Consider the following 24,849-nt stretch of genomic DNA (forward strand, 5'->3'; position numbering starts at 1 on the left):
TCTAGAGCCCCGGTCTTCACAGGAGGAACTATTGCAGATATCTGGAGTGCGTTTCACCATTACACACATGTATCTGGTCCCAAAAGAACTGTCATTTACTGCAGCATCTTAAGACCATGACTGCATCATTCCATCACAGCGTCCTGTACATCAAAACGATGGACCAGGACCTCACCCACTTTGTCTGAAATTACTATAACGCTCAACTTCAACCTCCATCTGGAAGAAGGTTGTGCAGCAGAAGGAGTAACTTGTCCTTAAACCCTACAGAACCTACAATATCCATATTATTTTCTCCATAAAACAGAACACGAGAGAGAAGCTTCATTTGAAGTAGCAAATGTGACTTTAATAATGAAACACAAGCCATGTTAGACACCACGTTTAGAGGACTTTTACTCTCTCTTAAAATAAATTAAAGTGAGACATTAAAAAGAAAAAAAAGGAACCAGAGGTCAGCTCACATTTGGTAGGACTACGTTTCACAAGTTAGCATCTTCACAGAATAAAAGTCCCGTTTCCTGCCTGCAAGGTCCCATGTCCCTTCCTTTCAAGTCAGTCCAGGTCTCAGCTTTTTCCCTTTTCGAGTTTGGCAACGTCGCGCTTCTTTCTTGTCGTTAAAGGAAACCAGAGTTGCTTTTGGAAGAAGCCGCGTTCATGTCTGAAGCTTCTAGAAGAACGGAGGGGAGAACTCGGTACTGTAACAGATGGAAGAGACCTGATTCCACCTTTTATCTGCATTTTAAAAACTTAAAATCGGAGCAAAGTGCTTAAAAATTTCACAAATATATCGAATCTCTTCCTTCAAAAAAGTGACAGAATGCAGGAGTTGTTTTTTTTTTTTTTTTTTTTTAAAAAGTCCATTATTGGGGTTCGGGTTCCTGCGTTCTTTGTTCATGTGTTAAGGCACCACAGTTGATTTTCATTATTAAAAAAAGCATCACTCCGTTCTATTCATGCACAGAATAAAACCAAAATACTCTTTGTAAAAGTTATATATTTTTTTTATATATTCATATATGAAAACTCTTATGTACAATCTTTATGGGACACTAGCACTCACCCTCCCGCTGTACAATATTCCCCACATTTGCATGCTTCAAATGCAAGACATTTTTCTACGAATGAAAGCTCCCTTGGGAAGATTTAAGGATTTATATACAGCCACAACGCTCGCGTGGAACCGCGCCCGCACAAGCTCCGCCCCCTCCTCCCTCCTCCTCGGCGCCCCTCCCGGTCTGAGGTAGCAGCTCTCAGTGCAGAGAAAGAGGGGTGGGGACAGCGTCAGTCGCTCAGGGCGTCTCGGGGAACGTGTCCATTGGACAGGAGAGTCTGTGTGACCTCTGACCCACAGTCGGTGACGAGTGACAGGGACAGAGAGGGTGGTTGACCATGTCGGTGGAAGGAACCTGAGAAGAAAAATGAAAGTTGACGTATGGAGTAATAATGCAGTAAGTGGAGGAGTCTTCATCTGCTTCACCTTCTGGGCCACCAGGACATATCCGGTCGTGGTTGCTGGGGAAGGTCGGGGCTTGAGGTTCCCTTCGGACACCATTGGGGGTGCCCATCATGTCTTCTGTGGGGACGCTGCTGTACCCCGTGGGAGGGTGGCTCTTCTGGTAGTCCAGCTCCTGCTGGATGAACTCTGGGGGCTTGGAGGAGAAGTTCTCCAGACAGTCAGTGCAGACAGGCCCATCGAAGGCTGCAGGAACGTGTGGAGAACTTTGAGTATCTCACCAGGATACACCCTCAAAACATGATCTTCAGAAGCGAGGAAGACGTACCGTTAGAGTTGATGTGGCCGTTGGGTTGGGACCCTGCACTCGACTCCACCCGGACACAGACGTCCTGGCGCTCGGACAGCGTTCCCTGCGAGGACAGGTAGCTCGGGACGTCAGGAGGGATGATTGTCTCATCTGCAAGGAGAACCACACGGAGAAGGTTAGAGAAGGAAAACGCCGCGGTGGTGTACTGCAGGCGGCCCGTTTCCATGGAGACGGACCAGTGTTGGTGATGCTGCACTCCTCGCCCTTCTTCCTCGTCTGGTAGATGATGCAAACCCACACCAGCGAGGTCACCACGATGCTGGTTACCACGGCGATGACGATGATCCCCACGGTGATGGTGCTGGGGCCGGGCGCGGCCAGGCAGGCGTGGGCGCGGCGCTGGACGCTGAGCTGGCAGTGGGCGCGCTCGGTGCCCAGCGTGTTGGACATCAGGCAGGTGTAGCGGCCGGCGTCGTCCAGGGCGGCGCTGCGGATGATCAGCAGCTGGTTGCCGGCGGTGAAGTGGTGGCGGTCGCCGGGGCGCAGCGGCTCGTCGCCGCGCAGCCAGGTGATGCGGGGGGCGGGGCTGCCCAGGGCCTTACACTGCAGCGCCACCGTCTCCCCCACCACCACGCTCCTGTCCTCCAGGTCCTGCGCCAGGTGAGGCGTCTCTGTACGACAACACAGCCAAATATGGAAATACGGTCCTGAATATGATCCAAAATATGAATATGGTCCTGAATATAATATAAAAATATGGAAATATGGTCCTGAATATGATCCAAAATATGGAAACATGGTCCTGAATATAATATAAAAATATGGAAATATGGTCCTGAATATGATCTAAAAATATGAATACGGTCCTGAATATGATCTAAAAATATAGAAATATGGTCCTGAATATGATCTAAAAATATAGAAATATGGTCCTGAATATGATCTAAAAATATGGAAATATGGTCCTGAATATAATCTAAAAATATGGAAATATGGTCCTGAATATAATCTAAAAATATGGAAATATGGTCCTGAATATGATCCAAAACTATGGAAATATGGTCCTAAATATGATCTAAAAATATGGAAACATGGTCCTGAATATGATCCAAAATATGGAAATATGGTCCTGAATATGATCTAAAAATATGATCTAAAATATGAATAGGATCCTGAATATGATCTAAAATATGAATATGATCTAAAATCAAATACATGTCTACTAACCCCGCCCCCATCTCAACTGGAGAGGGAGGGTGCACAACTTCCTGCCACCACCCAACACCCCCTCTCAGAGAACGTCCCAGAAATGGTGACACACAAAGCTCTGTGAGTTTCGTGCCCCTTAGGCGACCTCTCTGCTGACCTTTGACCTTTAGCCCCCAGCACAAGGCCACAGCTGCAGCAAACAAAACAACATTCCACTGGCAACCCCCCCCCCCCCCCCAGACACACACACACACACACACACACACACACAGAGAGAGAGAGAGAGAGAGAGCCATACCCAGCACAGTGAGGGTGGCGTTGGCGGAGACGGTGCCCGCCGTGTTCTTGGCGGTGCAGCTGTACGTGCCCATGTCCTCCGGCTTCACGTCCATGATGAAGAAGACGTCGTCGTCGGGCATGACGTGCATGCGGCGCTCGCGGGCAGCGGGGAAGTCGGTGCCGCCGTCCTTCTGCCAGGCGATCTGCGGAGTCGGGTGGCCCTTGGCGGCACACTCCAGGCGGGCCGTGGTGCCGGTGCGGATGGTGATGTCACGAGGCATCTTCACGAACGAGGGCAGCACTGAGCGAAGGAGAGCAGAGCGTCACACACATACACACAACTATAAACACACTCACACACGCTCACACACACACACACACACAACTATAAACACACTCACACACGCTCACACACACAAACAAACTCACACACGCTCACACACACAAACAAACTCACACACGCTCACACACACATACAAACAAACTCATACACACAACTATAAACAAACTCACACACGCTCACACACACATACAAACAAACTCATACACACAACTATAAACAAACTCACACACGCTCACACACACAAACAAACTCACACACGCTCACACACACAACTATAAACACACTCACACACGCTCACACACACACACACAACTATAAACACACTCACACACGCTCACACACACATACACACAACTATAAACACACTCACACACGCTCACACACACATACACACAACTATAAACACACTCACACACGCTCACAAACAAACAAACAAACAAAAACACACTCACACAAACTAACTCACACACACAAACAAACTCACACATGCTCACACACAAACAAACTCACACATGCTCACACACACACACACAAACAAACTCACACACACACACACACACACACACACACACACAAACAAACTCACACACACACACACACACACACACAAACAAACTCACACACACACACACACACACACACACACACACGCAAACAAACTCACACACAAGCTCACACACGCAAACAAACTCACACACAAGCTCACACACGCAAACAAACTCACACACAAGCTCACACACGCAAACAAACTCACACACAAGCTCACACACGCAAACTCACACACAAGCTCACACACGCAAACTCACACACGCTCACAAACAAACTCACACACGCTCACAAACAAACTCACACACGCTCACAAACAAACTCACACACGCTCACAAACAAACTCACACACGCTCACAAACAGACTCACACACGCTCACAAACAGACTCACACACGCTCACAAACAGACTCACACACACACGCTCTGTAATGAAACTGTAATTTACAGACGGGCATCAGTCCACATCTGCTGGACACACCGACAGGCCAGATTGGAGAGATTCCCGCCATGCTACGGCTGGGTCTGGCAACCATGACTGGACGCCCCATTTTGTTCCATTTACATTTACAGCATTTACCAGACGCCCTTATCCAGAGCAACTTACAATCAGTAGTTACAGGGACAGTCCCCCCCTGGAGACACTCAAGGTTTAGTGTCTTGCTCAGGGACATGATGGTAGTAAGTGGGGTTTGAACCTGGGTCTTCTGGTTCGTAGTAACCCGCTAGGCTACTACCGCCCTCTCCCATTCTATTCATTGCATCACTGGAATCGCAGCTTTTTCACAGCTGAACATTCCAGATCATTTTAAGGCTGTGGGAACAGCGGCACGGCGGGTCATCAGGGTTTATCTACGTCTCTCGCGATAATTAAACAAATCACCATACGCCAACGACACATCAAACGACCGTTTCAATAAAAAAAAAAAAAAAAAGTACATTTAAAACTTAATTCCCAGCATGCAAAGCCCTTTTACCAATTAGGAAATTACGAAAAACTAATTTACAAGCAGCAAATCGTATGGAAAAGAATGGTAGTGCACGAGCTCGAGCCGACCCGAACCTCGTCAGCCTACCATTGACAGTGAGGCGGGCCTTGTTGGAGTAGGAGGAGCCGAAGTGGTTGCTGATGACGCACTGGTAGCGCCCCTCGTGGGAGAAGGTGACCTGGTGCAGGAGCAGGATGGTGGTGTACTGCATCACCCCGCCGTCCTGAGTGCTGACGTGGGCGAAGTTCTCCATCTGGGCGTGTCGCAGCAGCTCCTGGTCCTTGCGCCAGGCGAAGGTCATGGGGGAACTGCTGCTGCTCGCCGCCGTGCAGGTCAGGCGGACGTCCTTCCCCAGAACCGAGATGGTGGACTCGGGATGCACGGTGATCTGCGGCTTCGGAAGGTCGTCTGCAGGTCACAGCATCATCGTCACCGTCACTTACAGGCTGATCGGCATCAGCGTGTCTTTGAAAGGTTAAAGGTCGTGGAGTGGTACTGACCGCACACGAAGCGCTCGGCCGGCGCTCTGAACAGGCTGGCGCCCTTAAGACTCTCGGGGTGGGCACACGTGGCGCTGACCCCGCCCTGCAAGCCCCGTGCCACCAGCCACTCGGGGAACCAGCGCAGCTGGCAGTCGCACAGGAAGCTGTCGCTCTGGATCACCCTGCAGAGACGAGGGGGGGTGAAAACTCCCGAAAAACGTCCCGACAGACGTCCCCGTTCTCGATAGGAACTCACAGGGTCTGGAGGTTCCTCGTCTTGGAGAAAGCCTCTAGCTGGATGGAACGGATGGCGTTCCCTCCCAGGTTCCTGGATGGCAGATAACACGTCTTTATTTACATTTACAGCGTTTACCAGACGCCCGTATCCAGGCAGTAGTTACAGGGACAGTCCCCCCCCTGGAGACACGATGGTAGTAAGTGGGGTGAACCTGGCGAGTGTGTTACCCGCTAGGCCACCACCACCACACCTTCTATTTTAGCTCTTTTCCCCCATTTACTCTCTGCATTATAACGGGATTCCAAACGATCCCGTTTCCACCCCGGGACCAGGACATTTACATTTACAGCATTTACCAGACGCCCTTATCCAGAGCGACTTACAATCAGTAGTTACAGGGACAGTCCCCCCCTGGAGCAACTTAGGGTTAAGTGTCTTGCTCAGGGACACAATGGTAGTAAGTGGGGTTCGAACCCGGGTCTTCTGGTTCATAGGCGAGTGTGTTACCCGCTAGGCTACTACCACCCCTGGACGGAGGCAGCTGGCCCCCCGAAGCCGGCCGGCTTCTCCGCTTACAAAGACGCTATTAAATCGCTAGCAGGCCTCTCAGGCAGCCACTTTTGGCAGCCGCCGCAGGGCCGCGCGGCATGCTGGGAAACTCACAGGTGCTGCAGGGCCTCCAGGCCGGAGAAGGCTTTCTTGGCCACCGACTTGATCTTGTTTCCAAACAGAGTCCTGCCATTTCCACACCAGAAGGACGGCGGTGAGCGGCGCAGGGAGGGGGGCATGATGGGAAAAGAGAACAATTAGTGCGGCTGAATCTGATAAGCGGCGGGATGGAGGTATTGGAAATCCGAACTGTGTAGAGATTTGGCGAGGGGCGGATTCGGGGCCCCGGCGCGCAGCTCTTCAAAGCGCACTTTTATCTTTATTAGAATTTAATAGCGATGACAGGGCGGAGCCACGTCCTCGCGGTGGAAGACAACGCGGCTTGTAAAGTAATAAAAGTAGCCTTGTCAGGAGCCGGGTTCAAACAGTGAACAAGCTGCTCGCCCCGTTCTGGGGGTCTAATCCGGTCTTCAAAAGCCCACCAGCCCCCCGGCAGGAAGAAAACAGACCCCCGATTCACAGAGGTGACCCCAGCATCCAAACACTTCAATCCAGGGGGAAGTTCCCGAAATCCCCGTTTCCTGACCAGAGGGATCACAGGGACCGACTTTTACTGAAACCACAACGTTCTGGAACCTTCTAGTCCGTGTATATTTAACACGATAAAAAGAGTCATTTCACTTGTTCTATATCTTGTTCTAGAGTCCAGAACCTTCCATTTGCGTTGCGGGGAGGAAGATGGCGCTGGGAGGTACCCGGGGGGCCCGTGGAGCGGAGAGCTTCTGTCAGTGAGGCGGGGAAAGGCCTCGGCGCCGCCTGTCAGCGGGACGTCCGAGCCGCAGGTCAGCCAGAGGCAGGCAGGAGAGAGACCTCACCTTTGGCCCCGCCCCTGACTCTGAGGGTGACGGCGTGACGGCCCCTTTCCCATCATCCTCTCCACCACATATTTCCCGATCCCGTTTGGACAGACACAAAGCATGCGGCCATTACTTTGATGTCCTGTCCCCGGACGGGAGAAAGGCGGAGGGACCCCTCACGGCCCCACCCCGGGGACCGAAGCAGTCTGGGTTCTCGCTCCAATTTAAATATTACATTTACATTTACAGCATTTACCAGACGCCCTTATCCAGAGCGACTTACAATCAGTAGTTACAGGGACAGTCCCCCCTGGAGCATCTTAGGGTTAAGTGTCTTGCTCAGGGACACAATGGTAGTAAGCGGGATTTGAACCTGGGTCTTCTGGTTCATAGGCGAGTGTGTTACCCACTAGGCCACTACCACCCCTATATTACAATATTACGAGTGACGAGGCATAAATACGTCACTAGCGTGTTCTGTGACCTTTCACCCGCTAGCCTCGGATCGCTCACGCCGCTCCGCGCCTACTGGGGGAAACGAGTGGGAATTTGTTGGCCGCGCGGATAAGCGCACCCCTGCCGGCAAGGCGGAGTGCTGGGGGAGGAAGAATGGCCGACCTCTGAAAGGACCCCATACAACATGCCGAGTTGGGGGAAGGAGAAGAAAAGGAGGGAGGAATGGAGGGAGACTCTCACAGCTTGCTGAGGCTGTCCAGTCCACCGAAGGCCCCATTGGTGTCCTCTATAGTGCCTGAAATGTCATTGTGGTCCAGCTCCCTGTGGAGAGAGAAGAAAAGCGGAAGGGAGGGAGCGATGAGATGGAGGTGCAGCTTCCAAAATCTTAACAAACCCCATTTCCCAGCCCGTTTCCCCATTCTCGTCCCCACATCCATCAGCAGGGAGAAGCAGCACATCTCACAGTCAACATTTACATCTGCAGAACATGTTCTGCAGACACTCGGATATGAAGAACTGGAATGAGCTTAATTGGAATACTCGGATATTAAAAACACACACACACAGAAAGTTCCCTGAATCCTGAAGAAAGAAACGTTGTGAAGAAAAGAGGCAGAAGACAATGGTGCCGTTCCTGAGCGCTCCGCTTTGTCTGGGCGCCGTTAAAAGACTTTTCAGACCCTGAAAGCCCCCGCTGCCAATTTCCTATTCCTTCTGGCTGGCCGGCCATGAATGGGGCCCGGCTTGTTAATGATGGCGCAGGAGGGCGGGGCCACTGGGGGCTGACCCCGCGGGCCCCGGACCCGGCCGCTCCGGCACTTCTACCCCCGGCCAAACGCGCGCTCCAATTAAAGCTCCCCCACTCCGCTTAGCGCGCCGACGGGACGCTGCGCCGCCCGGCTGATTCAATTAGAGCTGGCCGAGAGCGGCGGAGGAAAACGGGGGGAAATACGGAATAAATCCGCCCTGATCTACCAACCCAGGCCACCCAGATCCTGGATCAGTCCTCAGTACCCTCACGACTGGACTACTGTAACTACCTTCTAGCTGGTCTACCTCTATGTTCCATCCGACCTCTACAACTCATACAGGACCAGCAGCACGACTGATCTTCAACCTTCCCAAGTTCTCCACACCGCCCCTCTGCTACGTTCCCTCCACCGGCTCCCAAAACCCCAGAATCAGCTCCATCCGGCCTCTACAACTAATACAGAACGCAGCAGCACCTTCCCAAGTTCTCCACACCGCCCCTCTGCTACGTTCCTCCACTGGCTCCCAGTAGCTGCACACAGCTGCACGACTGATCTTCAACCTTCCCAAGTTCTCCACACCGCCCCTCTGCTACGTTCCCTCCACCGGCTCCCAGTAGCTGCACGCATCAGGTTCTAAATACTGATGCTGGCCTACAAAGCCAAACATGGAGTAGCACCATCCTACCTCACAGCCCTTATTACACCTCGCACTGCACCTCGTATACTCCGAGCCTCCAGTACTGCTGGAGAAAGATCTCGGGGACCCGCCCGCCCCCCTGTCCCCACTCAGATCCTCCTGGGAGGCCACATGTGGATCAAAGTTCAGTGGGAACAAACAAGCAGACAAAAACGGGAAAAACGAAAGAGCTTTAAAAATGTTTGTCCCTGACGAGGACGAATAAATGCAGGATCGAGCCCGGCGAGTTCAGGGTTTTCTGTTGGGGTTCATGAAGACTTACAGGTTGCGAAGGGTCCGGAGACCCCGGAATGCCCCCTCGGTGACGTGGCCGATGGCGTTGTGTCCCAGACGCAGCGTGTGCAGGTCTCCCAGCACCGCCAGGCTCGCTTCGTCCAGACGAGTCAGGTTGTTGTAGGACAGGTTCCTGCGGGCAGTTAGAAAACGGCCAGTTTATTAGGAACAGTTTTTGGGGTGGTGGCCACTCAGGGGAATCAATCAGAGCCGAGCGCGGGGACAGTCCTGTGGACGGAGACGTCGTAAAACCCTCTAATAAAACCCTATCAACCCACCGCCACAGCGCGGCACCATCAGGGAGGTGCGGAAGGCTAATTGTGGTTTGTATTAATGGAAGCCGGCGTGTGGGTGTGGTACAGAACACTCAGCCCGAGGGGAAACTGGGACAATATTTCATTCATAGAACGGGAAAAGTCGGCTATTCATCCCGACAGAAGATTACACGCTTTGGCTGTGTACGTTTTTGAGAGGTGAATAAAACGAGCTCTTCAAGCGCTTAAGGGCTGCCAATCTGCCCCTCATTTAGGGATAAAGGGGGTTTATTATCCAGAGGGGGCGGGGCCTGGGACTGTCACTCACAGCTCACGCAGCTTCTGGCAGAACCTCCACCCGTCGGGGTTGATGTGGGAGATGGAGTTGTTGCTGAGGAAGAGCTGCAGCAGGGAGGACAGGCCGTACAGAGAACCGCTGTTCACCTCCCTCAGGCTGTTGTAGTCCAGGTGCCTGAAGATTATCATCGAACAATTAGGAGCATTATTCAAGACACATAATTATTTTAGTAGAATTACGTTATTTAAATCATTTGGCTATTAATTGATTAGTTTACATAAATTAATAGAGACATTGTTGCATAATTACATAAGTGTTTTTCAACAGTAAAATGAACGTTCATGTAAGTTCATTACATACATGGTCTATTTCTGTAACGTTAATGTGTTTTTATGCATAATGGCCGCATTGTCTGTATTTCTGTAACATTAACGTACCTTTTACCCATAACGTTAATGTACTTTTTACCCGGAACGGCCGCATCGTCTGTTTTTCAGTAACGTTAACGTACTTTTTACCCGTAACGTTAATGTACTTTTTACCCGGAACGGCCGCATCGTCTGTTTTTCAGTAACGTTAACGTACTTTTTACCCATAACGTTAATGTACTTTTTACCCGGAACGGCCGCATCGTCTGCTTTTCTGTAACGTTAACGTACTTTTTACCCGTAACGTTAACATACTTTTTACCCGTAACGACCGCATCGTCTGTATTTCTATATCGTAAACGTACGTTTTAATAGTCACGGCCGCATCGTCTGTTTTTCAGTAACGTTAACGTACTTTTTACCCGTAACGTTAACATACTTTTTACCCGTAACGGCCGCATCGTCTGCTTTTCTGTAACGTTAACGTACTTTTTACCCGTAACGTTAACATACTTTTTACCCGTAACGACCGCATCGTCTGTATTTCTGTAACGTTAACATGTTTTTTATGCGTAACAGCCGCATCGTCTGTATTTCTATATCGTAAACGTACGTTTTAATAGTCACGGCCGCATCGTCTGTTTTTCTGTAACGTTAACGTACTTTTTACCCGGAACGTTAACATACTTTTTACCCGTAACGACCACATCGTCTGTATTTCTGTAACGTTAACGTACTTTTTACCCGGAACGTTAACATACTTTTTACCCGTAACGACCACATCGTCTGTATTTCTGTAACGTTAACGTGTTTTTTATGCGTAACAGCCGCATCGTCTGTATTTCTATATCGTAAACGTATGTTTTACTAGTCACGGCCGCAGCGTCTGTATTTTTTAAATGCTTTTTCCTCTTTATAACTGCAGTATCTGCATTATAATGTATTGTATTCTTGTTCTGAAGACCATGAATTTGCTGAGGAACTCACAGCGCTCTCATCTTGGACAGACCCCAGAAGGCCCCGTCTGTCAGCTTGCTGATGTTGTTCCTCTGCAGCTTCAGCACCTCCAGGCCATCCAGGCCCTGGAAGGTCAGACCCTCAATCATCCGCAGCTTGTTTCTGCTCAGCTCCCTGCAGGCAAGGCACACACCCACATCATCCACCTGAAAGCCAGTGTGACAGATGTACCCACAACACAAAACAGCAGCCCTTCAGTGGAACCAAACACTCGAGTGACAGCTGAGCATCATGGGCGCAGCACAGCAAATAAACACGGGCAAAAAAAGGCCATTCGTATCGTATTCCTGCTACATCACACACAAGAGCACCAGGTGTGTGAGCCGTGACATCACCGCCCGACAGCATCTAAAGGACGGCCATTGTACACTCCATGTTGCCACAAGCAGCCAGAGATTCGGTGTCACTCCGGCCACCTGGGGAACAATGGCCACTGGGACCGGGGGGGTGGGGGGGTGGGGACGTGTATCACAGGGCAGACAAAGTGGGAGCCCTGATTTACAAAGGAGCCGGGTCCAGTTACAGCCAGGCAGCGAGTGCTGAGGTATGGATGGAGGGGACCTCAGGCCAGACACGTCTTCTACAACCCGGCATGTTACTATGGAAACAGAAGAGTTGGTTTGGACATTTACGTATCTGGTACTACAGCTGGACTGAAGGTCAGTCTCGCGCAGAGGTGTGACCCTTGACTGGTGTCACGATTCGATTATCGATTTTTGCACATTGGGACAAATCAAAGCGTCCATACAGCATTTCAGCTCCAGCATTTCCAGCCGCTACAAAGCAGAGCAAAAACCGACTTCATTGCGATGTAATCCACTACGTAAAAAGCATCAGCAGCCCTCGTCCAGGTACTCACAGCTGAGCGAGGTGACCGAGCTGGAAGGCTTTGATGGGGATCTGGCTCAGGCGGTTCCTGTTCAGCCGCAGAACCTGCAGGCTGCTGGAGAGCCGGTCCAGCGCTCCCGCCTCCATCTGGACAATCTTATTGCTCGCCAGGAACCTGAAGCATATTAATACTGGAGAATTAAACCCTCACACCTACCACACATCTCTGTAGAAAGTTCTAGTTCACTCACAGCTCGCGGATCCGCAGGCCGGCAGGAAAGCAGTGGGCGCGCAGCTCGGTGAGGTCATTGTTGCTCAGGTCCAGCGTCTCCAGGGCGACGAGCGGCTTCAGCAGCCGGCCGTCCACGCTGCTGATCTTATTATGCTGCCTGCAGGGGGAAAGCGGAGCAGCTCAGCTACGGTGTGCGTGGGGACAAAGCGGTCCTTCGCGTAAAAAAAAACGTCCTGTAAATTATTTAACAGTAAAAGGATTCCGTTTTTTGCTCTAATGAGAACGTTTGTAGACGTTTGTAGACGTGCAGGTTTAATACGGATAATCAGACAGCTGTGGAAGGCAGACGTTCCTCCAGGGAAGCCCTCTTCCTCCCCACAATCCCCTGCAGCAGCCTGAGAAAGCGGCAGGTCGCCGTCTCGCCACATCTGCCATTTATTTGGGTTCTGGTCCAGTTCCACCGCCTCGGCGAGGAGAGAGATCGTCTTTTCAGTCCGCCAGAATTCCAGACACTTCCCGTTATTTACCTTCACGCACAGCGAGCCGGGCCGAGGCTACCAGGACGGTAACCAGTCTCACCCTGCGACCCCCAGACATACCGACAACCAGGAGTTGCCAGACGTAAAATAACCACGTAATGTAATAAACCGATCGTTCGTACTTAGCGAGCCGGGCCGACACTACCAGGACGGTAACCAGTCTCACCCTGCGACCCCCCGACATACCGACAACCAGCAGTTACCAGACGTAAAATAACCACGTAATGTAATAAACCGATCGTTCGTACTTAGCGAGCCGGGCCGACGCTACCAGGACGGTAACCAGTCTCACCCTGCGACCCCCAGACATACCGACAACCAGGAGTTACCAGACGTAAAATAACCACGTAATGTAATAAACCGATCGTTCGTACGTAGCGAGCCGGGCCGACGCTACCAGGACGGTAACCAGTCTCACCCTGCGACCCCCAGACATACCGACAACCAGGAGTTGCCAGACGTAAAATAACCACGTAATGTAATAAACCGATCGTTCGTACGTAGCGAGCCGGGCCGACGCTACCAGGACGGTAACCAGTCTCACCCTGCGACCCCCCGACAACCAGGAGTTACCAGACGTAAAATAACCACGTAATGTAATAAACCGATCATTCGTACTTAGCGAGCCGGGCCAAGGCTACCAGGACGGTAACCAGTCTCACCCTGCGACCCCCCGACCCCCCGACAACCAGCAGTTACCAGACGTAAAATAACCACGTAATGTAATAAACCGATCGTTCGTACTTAGCGAGCCGGGCCGAGGCTACCAGGACGGTAACCAGTCTCACCCTGCGACCCCCCGACCCCCCGACAACCAGCAGTTACCAGACGTAAAATAACCACGTAATGTAATAAACCGATCGTTCGTACTTAGCGAGCCGGGCCGAGGCTACCAGGACGGTAACCAGTCTCACCCTGCGACCCCCCGACCCCCCGACAACCAGGAGTTACCAGACGTAAAATAACCACGTAATGTAATAAACCGATCGTTCGTACTTAGCGAGCCGGGCCGAGGCTACCAGGACGGTAACCAGTCTCACCCTGCAACCCCCCTGACATACCGACAACCAGGAGTTACCAGACGTAAAATAACCACGTAATGTAATAAACCGATCGTTCGTACGTAGCGAGCCGGGCCGACGCTACCAGGACGGTAACCAGTCTCACCCTGCGACCCCCCGACAACCAGGAGTTACCAGACGTAAAATAACCACGTAATGTAATAAACCGATCGTTCGTACGTAGCGAGCCGGGCCGACGCTACCAGGACAGTAACCAGTCTCACCCTGCGACCCCCCGACATACCGACAACCAGGAGTTACCAGACGTAAAATAACCACGTAATGTAATAAACCGATCGTTCGTACGTAGCGAGCTGGGCCGAGGCTACCAGGACGGTAACCAATCTCACCCTGCGACCCCCCGACATACCGACAACCAGGAGTTACCAGATGTAAAATAACCACGTAATGTAATAAACCGATCGTTCGTACGTAGCGAGCCGGGCCGAGTCTACCAGGAGGGTAACCAGTCTCACCCTGCGACCTACCGAAATACCGACAACCAGGAGTTACCAGACGTAATATGTAAAATAACCACGTAACGTGATAAACCGATAGTTCGTAAGTAGCGAGCCGGGCCGAGGGGGTCTGGGTCTCTCCACACCTGAACAAACCAGTCCTGGCCCCGGGGCCCTACAGGAAGTTCCTGCGAAGCGGAGGCTCACCGCAGCGGCGGGTCCGCGGGGGTCAACAGCTGCTGATCTGGAGGGGGGAAAGCCCCGCCCGTCACCCGTGTGACTGTTTGTGTGGTGGGACCGCCGCACTTGATCTGGCTCCACTGATTAATCCCGGTTGAAGCCGGGGATTAGCGCGTTAGCTGCTCCGCGCCGCTGTGATTGGCTTAACTGCTTGATGGACTCCAGAAGTGAGAAGATGAGAAAAATCGGCCAAGATCTGGACCTGCCAAGAACCACAGAGGCCCGTTCAGGACCACACGAGCTGCCAAGAACCACAGAGGCCCGTTCAGCCGCATCAAAAGCCCGTTTACAGAGGGCTGGACAACATATCAATAATAATTGATAATGTGAAGATCAATACTGTTAACACTGCAGCCATCCGAAGCGGCTTTTATTTTATACTAGTTTAATTTCATAACTACTAGTTTGTGAAAACCCTTTTGATTGAGTGATTGAGAGAGTGAAGCGATACACAGCAGCACAGCACACGGTGCACACAGTGAAATGTGTCCCCTGAGTGAGCAGTGTGTGGGGACGGTGCTTTGCTCAGTGGCACCTTGGCGGATCGAGATTCGAACCGGCAACCGGTCGCTACCTTAACCGCTAGGCCACCACTGGCCCTCTAACATTTTCTAACATCGTTGTGAAATAATGTTTATGAAAATAATAATTATTGGGGATCATAGATGCAGTTCTGTAAACATGAATTGGTTAATCAATAATTTACATTGCAGCCTACTGTGATGTTTCCACCATAAACCCGCCGCTCCAGGAGAACACGGAACGCTGCCGTCTGACGACATTCCAGCCGGTGAACCAAGTGGAGAGGAATTTGGTGGAGCAGCGCGCTCCGAACAGGATCCGGGGTGCGGACCGAGGGGGAGGGGTCTCTGGCTGTAACTAGGGTGATGTCACACATGCCTGGCCCCGCCCCTCTCTCGTTTACAGTAAGCTCGGTGACTGACGACGGCAGCTGTGGCTTTCTGCTGCTTTCAGCTGTGCAGCTTTGAGAAGTTATGTCTTCCCAGCATGCACTGCAGACATACAGCCCTCCATAGCAACAGGCATCGACCCAGACCAAAAAAAGAAGCCCACCCCCCATCTTCCAAAACACGGAGCTGCTCCGAATTCCCCACTCCGGCCACCCCCTGCAATAACATTTACTGTCGTAGCGGCACATATCCGAACCCTGCGGCATTATGGGCCGCCGGGCCAATGGAGGGCAGGGAAACTGAAACCTTCACGCTCTGAAACTGGAAATTCTCTACGACCAGAGAGGATGGGGGTCACAGCAGAGAGTGTGTGTGTGTGTGTGTGTGTGTGTGTGTGAGAGACTATTCAAAGGGCAGAGAGCTCACAGCTCTGTGTGACTGCACACACACACACACACACACACACTCAGAAATTCACTCTCCCCAAATAGGGCAGTAAATCTCCAGCGGGATGCCAGCGAAGGCGATCCCTGCAGGCCGGGTTTGATCTCCACCCGTGAGGGACACGTTCACGATGGGCCGAGTGAAGCACTGTGGATGCAGCAGCAGCGTCCGCACACCGTGATGCTCGGACTCGGGAAGGGACGCGTTCCGGGTACTTACAGATGGAGCAGGACGATTTTGGAAGACGCGTCTCCGAAAGACGGGATCGCAGTCAGCTCGTTGTGGTCCAACCTCCTGCACACGAAGACATGAGACATGTTGTGAGGATCTGTGTTTATCGGCTGGACGGACCGAGCTCGTGAGAAAGCAGGTGGTGGAAGCGTTCCCAGCTCTGGGGTCGGAGTTCACACAGGGGTCCAGCTCCAGCAGCGGGAATTTTAGCTGGATGAGATATTTCCTCTATGGAAATACCAAGACCACATGGTGACTGAGGGGGTCCGTCAATAAATAGAATCAAAATGTAACATTACCCACAAACACATTTTAACTTTGGAGGTCCCCCCCCCCCAAAAAAAAAAAAAAAAAAAGTTATTCTCTTGAACTCCTACTGGCTGATTTCCAACCTGAAGACTGGCGGTGATGGTAACGTGCGTATCACGGTGGTAGTAGCCTAGCGGGTTCAAACCCCACTTACTACCATCGTGTCCCTGAGCAGGACACTTAACCCCGAGTGTGTCTCCGGGGGGGGGACTGTCCCTGGCACAGGTAAATGCTGTAAATGTGAACCTGCAGGTGGAGATGGACCGGGATACTCACACTTCTCGCAGGCTGGGGAGGCCGGACAGCGCGTCGGTCTGGACTTCTGCCAGTTTATTGTGGCTCAGGTTACTGGCGATAGAGAAAGACAGAGAAAGCCAGGAGGATCAGGTCACTGCAGATACTCACAGAATTAAATACACTTTCAGACGCAGAAATCGATCGTTACACAGAGATAATTAAACGCTGTTGGTGTGCGTGGTGATGGGGGGGGGGGGGCAGAGCAGCTGGTCAGCTGTGAGCTCCATGAGGGACACGCTGCTGAAATGCTGGTGATTGATTACGGTACGATATCTAAACATACTTCAGTGCTGGAGAGGGATCTCTTGCGTCTCACCAGCTGTCAAGGACTTGGAGGACGTTATCAGAGCTGCTGGGGTGGTCAAACACACACACACACACACACACACACACACACCTGGCAAAATACAACTATGTGTACGTCTAAACTGCTGATGAAGAACCATATTCAAATATTCCACCATGGTGGTTGAGGTGAGGGACCAATGTTTCAGGGACCGGTCCTCAGAAGCTCCTGAACCCAGTCCAACATATTCCAACACGCATGTTCTCACGGACAACAGTGCAGGTCTGAACAGGCCTCAGGTGATCGTTCATGTAGTGATCACACCTGGGAGGAACACAGGAGTAGTTCAGGAAGATGGGCAACATCTCACACCAGGAGGAATTGGAAAGCAGAAACTCAGAAGGACAAGTGCAGGACTCGGCTCACAAACGATCAGATCAGCAGAAACATTCTGCTGGCTGTAAAAGTGTGACAAATGAGGAACAAGATGGCCTCTGTATGTGTGTTCTGCCCTGAAGCCATTGCTTTGACAAGCAGAATCACCCACCGCCATTGTGTCATGGATTGCAAAATTGCCGTCCCTGTAACAGGAGGCAATTACCTAATTATACTGAAGCAAAGTGAAAAATTGCAGGGTTCCCTCACGTCGGCTGTGCTGGGAGGCAGGAATTCCACTGGAGGGACGCGCCACCCGCCGCTAATCTGTTACGGTAAGCAGCAGCAGCAGCAGATACGGCTGCAAAACCAACGCGTTCCAGCAGCCGCTTAAACCACAACCTGCGAAAACGCATAAAACATCTGCAGACCACTTCATATAGAACAGTTGTACTGAACCAGGCCGCTTCGTACAGAACAGTCGTGCCAAACCAGGCGACGAGTCGAGCCACTTCGTACAGAACAGTCGTACCGATCCAGGCCGCTTCGTACAGAACAGTCGTACCGAACCAGGCCGCTTCGTACAGAACAGTCGTGCCAAACCAGGCGACGAGTCGAGCCACTTCGTACAGAACAGTCGTACCGATCCAGGCCGCTTCGTACAGAACAGTCGTACCGAACCAGGCCGCTTCGTACAGAACAGTCGTGCCAAACCAGGCGACGAGTCGAGCCACTTCGTACAGAACAGTCGTACCGATCCAGGCCGCTTCGTACAGAACAGTCGTACCGAACCAGGCCGCTTCGTACAGAACAGTCGTACCGAACCAGGCCGCTTCGTACAGAACAGTCGTACCGAACCAGGCCGCTTCGTACAGAACAGTCGTACCGAACCAGGCCGCTTCGTACAGAACAGTCGTACCGATCCAGGCCGCTTCGTACAGAACAGTCGTACCGAACCAGGCCGCTTCGTACAGAACAGTCGTGCCAAACCAGGCGACGAGTCGAGCCACTTCGTACAGAACAGTCGTACCGATCCAGGCCGCTTCGTACAGAACAGTCGTACCGAACCAGGCCGCTTCGTACAGAACAGTCGTACCGAACCAGGCCGCTTCGTACAGAACAGTCGTGCCAAACCAGGCGACGAGTCGAGCCACTTCGTACAGAACAGTCGTACCGATCCAGGCCGCTTCGTACAGAACAGTCGTACCGAACCAGGCCGCTTCGTACAGAACAGTCGTACCGAACCAGGCCGCTTCGTACAGAACAGTCGTGCCAAACCAGGCGACGAGTCGAGCCACTTCGTACAGAACAGTCGTGCCGATCCAGGCCGCTTCGTACAGAACAGTCGTACCGATCCAGGCCGATTCGTACAGAACAGTCGTACCGAACCAGGCCGCTTCGTACAGAACAGTCGTACCGAACCAGGCCGCTTCGTACAGAACAGTCGTACCGAACCAGGCCGCTTCGTACAGAACAGTCGTACCGAACCAGGCCGCTTCGTACAGAACAGTCGTACCGAACCAGGCCGCTTCGTACAGAACAGTCGTACCGAACCAGGCCGCTTCGTACAGAACAGTCGTACCGAACCAGGCCGCTTCGTACAGAACAGTCGTACCGATCCAGGCCGCTTCGTACAGAACAGTCGTACCGAACCAGGCCGCTTCGTACAGAACAGTCGTGCCAAACCAGGCGACGAGTCGAGCCACTTCGTACAGAACAGTCGTACCGATCCAGGCCGCTTCGTACAGAACAGTCGTACCGAACCAGGCCGCTTCGTACAGAACAGTCGTGCCAAACCAGGCGACGAGTCGAGCCACTTCGTACAGAACAGTCGTACCGATCCAGGCCGCTTCGTACAGAACAGTCGTACCGAACCAGGCCGCTTCGTACAGAACAGTCGTACCGAACCAGGCCGCTTCGTACAGAACAGTCGTACCGATCCAGGCCGCTTCGTACAGAACAGTCGTACCGAACCAGGCCGCTTCGTACAGAACAGTCGTACCAAACCAGGCGACGAGTCGAGCCACTTCGTACAGAACAGTCGTGCCGATCCAGGCCGCTTCGTACAGAACAGTCGTACCGATCCAGGCCGATTCGTACAGAACAGTCGTACCGAACCAGGCCGCTTCGTACAGAACAGTCGTACCGAACCAGGCCGCTTCGTACAGAACAGTCGTACCGAACCAGGCCGCTTCGTACAGAACAGTCGTACCGAACCAGGCCGCTTCGTACAGAACAGTCGTACCGAACCATGCCGCTTCGTACAGAACAGTCGTACCGAACCAGGTCACTTTGTACAGAACAGTCGTGCCAAACCAGGCGACGAGTCGAGCCGCTTCGTACAGAACAGTCGTACCGAACCAGGCCGCTTCGTACAGAACAGTCGTACCGAACCAGGCCGCTTCGTACAGAACAGTCGTACTGAACCATGCCACTTCGTACAGAACAGTCGTACCGAACCAGGCCGCTTCGTACAGAACAGTCGTACCGAACCAGGCCACTTCGTACAGAACAGTCGTACCGAACCATGCCACTTCGTACAGAACAGTCGTACCGAACCAGGCCACTTCGTACAGAACAGTCGTACCGAACCAGGCCGCTTCGTACAGAACAGTCGTACCGAACCAGGCCGCTTCGTACAGAACAGTCGTACTGAACCATGCCACTTCGTACAGAACAGTCGTACCGAACCATGCCGCCGAACCAGGCCACTTCGTACAGAACAGTCGTACCGAACCAGGCCACTTTGTACAGAACAGTTGCACTTCATCACTATAATATAATGATGAAGCAATATATGACCATATTCCCTCTGACACCCTGAACCCGGTGGAAGATGCTGCAAGGTGACAGAATGAACAGTCATGGCGATGCCATCGTTCCAGGGTGATTCTGACAGTGTTCAGTATGGTGATGCACCACATATTGCTTCCACGCTATATTAATACACTAATTCTGCTATCCTTTTTTTTTTTCCTCTCAACATGACAGATACAAGAAGAAGGGCTGCAACCCAATGAAAAAGGGAGGTTTTGTTGGTTTGGGCTGCTTTTGTAGTAAGGTGAGGGAGGGAGGGAGGAAGTGAAAGAGTAAAAGCTACTCAATCTCTCGTTGGTGAGAAACGAGGTCGGGGAGCGGCAGCTACTCTGATTGGCCTGCAGAGGTAGTGTTTACACAAGGCCCAGTTCTTTCCTCCTCCACGCTGGATTTTAACCTCCATCTTATCAGATTACTTTCACACCTACTGTATGACCCTGGAGCGATAAGTGAACTCTTTCCTTTACGCACACACACACACAAAAGAACTGTCTGCTTTATTAGTGATATATCTGGTTAGATCGGTCCCTCTCCAAACTCTCCACAGCTGACAAAGTTCTGCTGGGGGCCGGGTGGGGCACAGTGGGGGAGGGGGGGCAATGCCACTCAGCCACCCACTCACTGACCCCACCTGACCTCCGACTTCCAACCCCACACTACACGCCCACACTGACAGAAGGCCCTTTCACCCTAGTCCTAACAGGCTGCCTCCCACAGAGCGCCACCACCACCACCACGCCAATGTCCTATTCATTATCAATAATAATACTAATAATAATGTGATTGATTCATGTGACTGCATGAAAAATCTGTACGTCCACTGGCCCTCCAAGATCAGGCCATGACAAATCAGTAGTTACAGGGACATTTCCCCCCTGGAGACACTCAGGGACAAAATGGTAGTAAGTGCGGTTTGAACCTGGGACTTTGTGCTCCTCTCCTTCATACCACCCCTCTTTTCCTGCTTTTTTAAATCCAAAATACCATAATTACACTCTGGAAGTATAAATTGGAACATCCGCATATTGAGTATTTCTGGACAAATTGTAGTAGTCTACCACTGTGTCCCTGAGCAAGACAGGGGGGACTGTCCCTGTATAAGGACGTCTGGTAAATGCTGTAAATGTGTATGTCAGTGATGGCTGGAAGTGAATGAAAATGAAGATGAGAGCAGGAGGAACGGCGCTGGTGTGAAGTTACTAGCTGTGCAGGGCGGGTAAAGACAGACAAGTGAGCTCATTTTCCCGCTTCATCTGCCCGTCTTCGCCGCTGATAAGCGCCGCGTGAACTTCGCTCTCTGGAAGTGTGAAGTGATGTCAGCGGCGGCCGTTTATGAAGACGGCACAGCGCGGCGCTTCTTCCTGCCATAAAGCGCCGTTTACGGCCACATACATCAGCGGCGGAGGACCTACTAATCCTGCTCTTCTAAATCCGTCTGCCGGCCAGATACGGTACGATGGGACAAAAATGTAAAATACAACAAATTACAGCAATCTGATAAATATCCAACTATACTAACAGTCCAATTACGACGAAGCAAAGAGCAGAACGCGGGTGATAACTACAGCAGCCCTGCATACACCTTCTCCAGACCTTCAAACTTACGGGTTTTAAATGTATCGGTTCTAGTTCTGTTCTGAACGAGAACACTCTGCTCCCAATCAGAGAAGAGCAAACTTAAACCGGTTTGGTTTCCTGCCCTTCACACTGGAATCCGTTCTTTCGTCATCGCGGTGAACGTTACGCGGTATTAAAAGATAAAAAACTGATTATTGATAAGATGCATCAATACACAGGGGTCACTAGAAACCCTGACCATGACATTGACCATTTGGGCTGTGTAAATCTTCTCCCACACAAGTGGACATCACAACATGCCACCATTTCAGCTCAATTCCCCGTCCCGTTTCACAGGTGACAGCTGCTCGGAACACCTCGAATCCACAGAGAAGCAGGCAACCTCAACCAAAAATAGCACATCATCAACATTTACTTCCTATATATCCCATAATCACATACAGTACGTCTCAATGGGCTTCGAGGGACCCTACAGTTTACACCCCAACACTTGACAAAAACTCCACACAAAATAATGAGGACCAGAGGATCCGCTAAATAAAATAATACATACAAAAACCGTGTCGCAAGGACCAAAAGATCCCCTAAATTTATATATAATATCCACACACACACCTCACAAGGAACAGGTGATCCACTAAAGAAAAATACACTACAGGCCATCATTCAACGTGTTTTCTTTATCTTCATGACCATTTACGTTGGTAGATTCTCACTGAAGGCATCAAAACTATGAATGAACACATGTGGAGTTCTGGACTTAACAAAAAAAGGTGAAATAAGTGAAAACATGAATGAGAAGATGTGTCCAGACTTTTGGTCTGTACAAAAACCATCTCACAAGGACCAGGAGATCCAGTAAATAAAACCATCTCACAAGGACCAGGAGATCCAGTAAATAAAACCCACCACACAAGGACCAGGAGATCCAGTAAATAAAACCATCTCACAAGGACCAGGAGATCCAGTAAATAAAACCCACCACACAAGGACCAGGAGATCCAGTAAATAAAACCATCTCACAAGGACCAGGAGATCCAGTAAATAAAACCACCACACAAGGACCAGGAGATCCAGTAAATAAAACCCACCACACAAGGACCAGGAGATCCAGTAAATAAAAATACATACAAAAAACTCTCTCAAGAACCAGGAGACCACCTGTTTCCTTAAGTTGAACCCTGCAGAACCCCGATAAAAACGCGCAGTCAGAACTTTATAAAGTGAGTAGATTGGATGTAAATTCTGCCGTTTTCGGGGTGACGGACCCCACCGAGAGTAACAGAACCGGGACAATTTATTCCAGAATAAAGCGGGCGAGCGGAACCGCGTATAAGTGTGCGGACTTGGACCTACAGCGCGCCGGTCCGGCTCGGCAGGTCCCGCGGGATCTCCGTCAGGTCCAGACCGCTGCAGTCCACCCGGTCCGCCGTGCAGGTGCAGCTTCCCGGGCACGGCGCGTCCGAACCCGAGCCGGGGCCGAGCAGCGCCAGAGCCAGAACCAGAACCAGGCGCAGGATCCGAGCCGCGGACGCCGCCATTTTGTGTCCGGGATTCGAGTGTCTGCGGTGGCGGAACTTCGGCTCGGGGGGGTCCGGGGTTCTGGGATCGCGGAGGTTCGGTCCAAACGCGACGTGTCACACGGGCAAGGGACGGAGAGGAAGGCGCCGCCGCATGGCTCCGGTCCCGGGAACCGAACCGGGGTGAGACCCGGTCAACTTCTCCTTAAAAGGCTGAAACGGGTCCGTGCGGTCCGGGCGTGCTCGGGTTCTACGCCTCGGTGGGCGATGGGGGAGAAAGAGGTCCCGTTTCACGGCCACGGACCGAACCGCGTCCCACCAACATGCTCCCAAGTCGCGGCAGATCCTCGGATTCCCCGGACGGTCCCGGCCCGGTTCCTAAAAGTTCCAAAAAAAGTTTCCAGGTCTCCAGACGCAGGTTTTGTCCGCGGGATCCAGTCACGAAGCGGAAAGTTTGAACTCCAGCCGAAATCCCGTCTTCCTCCTCCGCGCTTCACTTTCCTTCTTTCCCCGCGTCCTCCGTCCCACGCTGGAGACGGCGCAGGCCCCGCCCACCCGCCGCGCCGATTGGCTGGCCGACCGCAAGGGGCGGGCGAGCGCGCCTTCCCATTGGCCCGTTTGGAATTCTCAGGCGGCCCATAGTTGGACTCTGCCGGAGCCATCTGTCACTCACAGCGCTCAGGCCCCGCCCATCTTTCCCACCCCGGGTGTGAACGCGCCTCGCCTCCTTCCGGCCTTAAAGGCGCAGCTGCGCGGTTCTCCTGCGCTTTTTAATCAGGAAAAAATGACAACAGCAACCTGAACAAGAACATGTTAGTCTATTAAAATCTAATTAACACTTAAAAATAAAAAATATTATTACGTAATAAGTGAGAGGTCCACCATCATGCATCTCACATGGAAATGTCTCCGAAGTGATTCCTCAGAAGGGATGATGCATCCTGAGCTGGACGCCACCTGGACACCACTGTCCTTCACCGTGTCACCCCAGTCAGTGCCATCCCAGCCACGCGCCGCTGCCTTTCCTGCTCTTTCGCCGAAGTGGCATGCGGTGCAGGTATTCCGGAGGACTATTTTCGGGGCACCATTGACGCGTCTCCTCCGGTGATTTATTCGAACGCGGCCCAGCTGTAAATTATTTGGTGTACAAATAACTTTTGTGTGACATGCGGGTCAGAGCGGCAGGGTTAATCTTAGGCCCGGCGAGGCCATGGGTTCAGGAATGTTCCGCAGCAGAAGCTCTTCCTTGTTTTTTTCCTCCTCTCTCTCTACGCCAGCACCAGGCAGAGTT

General features: G+C 51.8%; 1 protein-coding gene across 1 annotated transcript; it reads right to left on the minus strand.

Annotated features, from left to right (window-relative positions):
* Positions 1-327: 327 nt before the first annotated feature.
* Positions 328-24,074, minus strand: LOC114782579 (leucine-rich repeats and immunoglobulin-like domains protein 1). Its single transcript, XM_028968428.1, has 18 exons — positions 23,395-24,074; positions 16,962-17,033; positions 16,365-16,439; positions 12,512-12,649; positions 12,292-12,435; positions 11,403-11,546; positions 10,078-10,221; positions 9,485-9,628; positions 8,014-8,094; positions 6,515-6,586; positions 5,870-5,941; positions 5,632-5,795; positions 5,219-5,539; positions 3,274-3,555; positions 2,003-2,437; positions 1,785-1,916; positions 1,481-1,702; positions 328-1,409 (listed from the first exon to the last, which is right to left on the minus strand). The coding sequence occupies exons 1-18, from the start codon at positions 23,577-23,579 to the stop codon at positions 1,285-1,287; spliced, it is 2,952 nt and encodes a 983-aa protein (XP_028824261.1). The 5' UTR covers positions 23,580-24,074; the 3' UTR covers positions 328-1,284.
* Positions 24,075-24,849: the final 775 nt, after the last annotated feature.

Source organism: Denticeps clupeoides, unplaced genomic scaffold, assembly GCF_900700375.1.
Source record: "Denticeps clupeoides unplaced genomic scaffold, fDenClu1.1, whole genome shotgun sequence".
In the NCBI taxonomy this organism is placed as follows: Eukaryota; Metazoa; Chordata; class Actinopteri; order Clupeiformes; family Denticipitidae; genus Denticeps; species Denticeps clupeoides.

Bases quoted from the DNA above. Each gene is read 5' to 3' on its own strand.
- LOC114782579 (XM_028968428.1), bottom strand. From the start codon at position 23,579: ATGGCGGCGTCCGCGGCTCGGATCCTGCGCCTGGTTCTGGTTCTGGCT. The intron at 2,438-3,273 runs GTATGGCTCTCT...GTTGTCGTACAG, and splicing joins CGCCACCCTCACTGTGCTGG to AGACGCCTCACCTGGCGCAG. The intron at 1,410-1,480 runs GTGAAGCAGATG...TTTTCTTCTCAG, and splicing joins ATGTCCTGGTGGCCCAGAAG to GTTCCTTCCACCGACATGGT.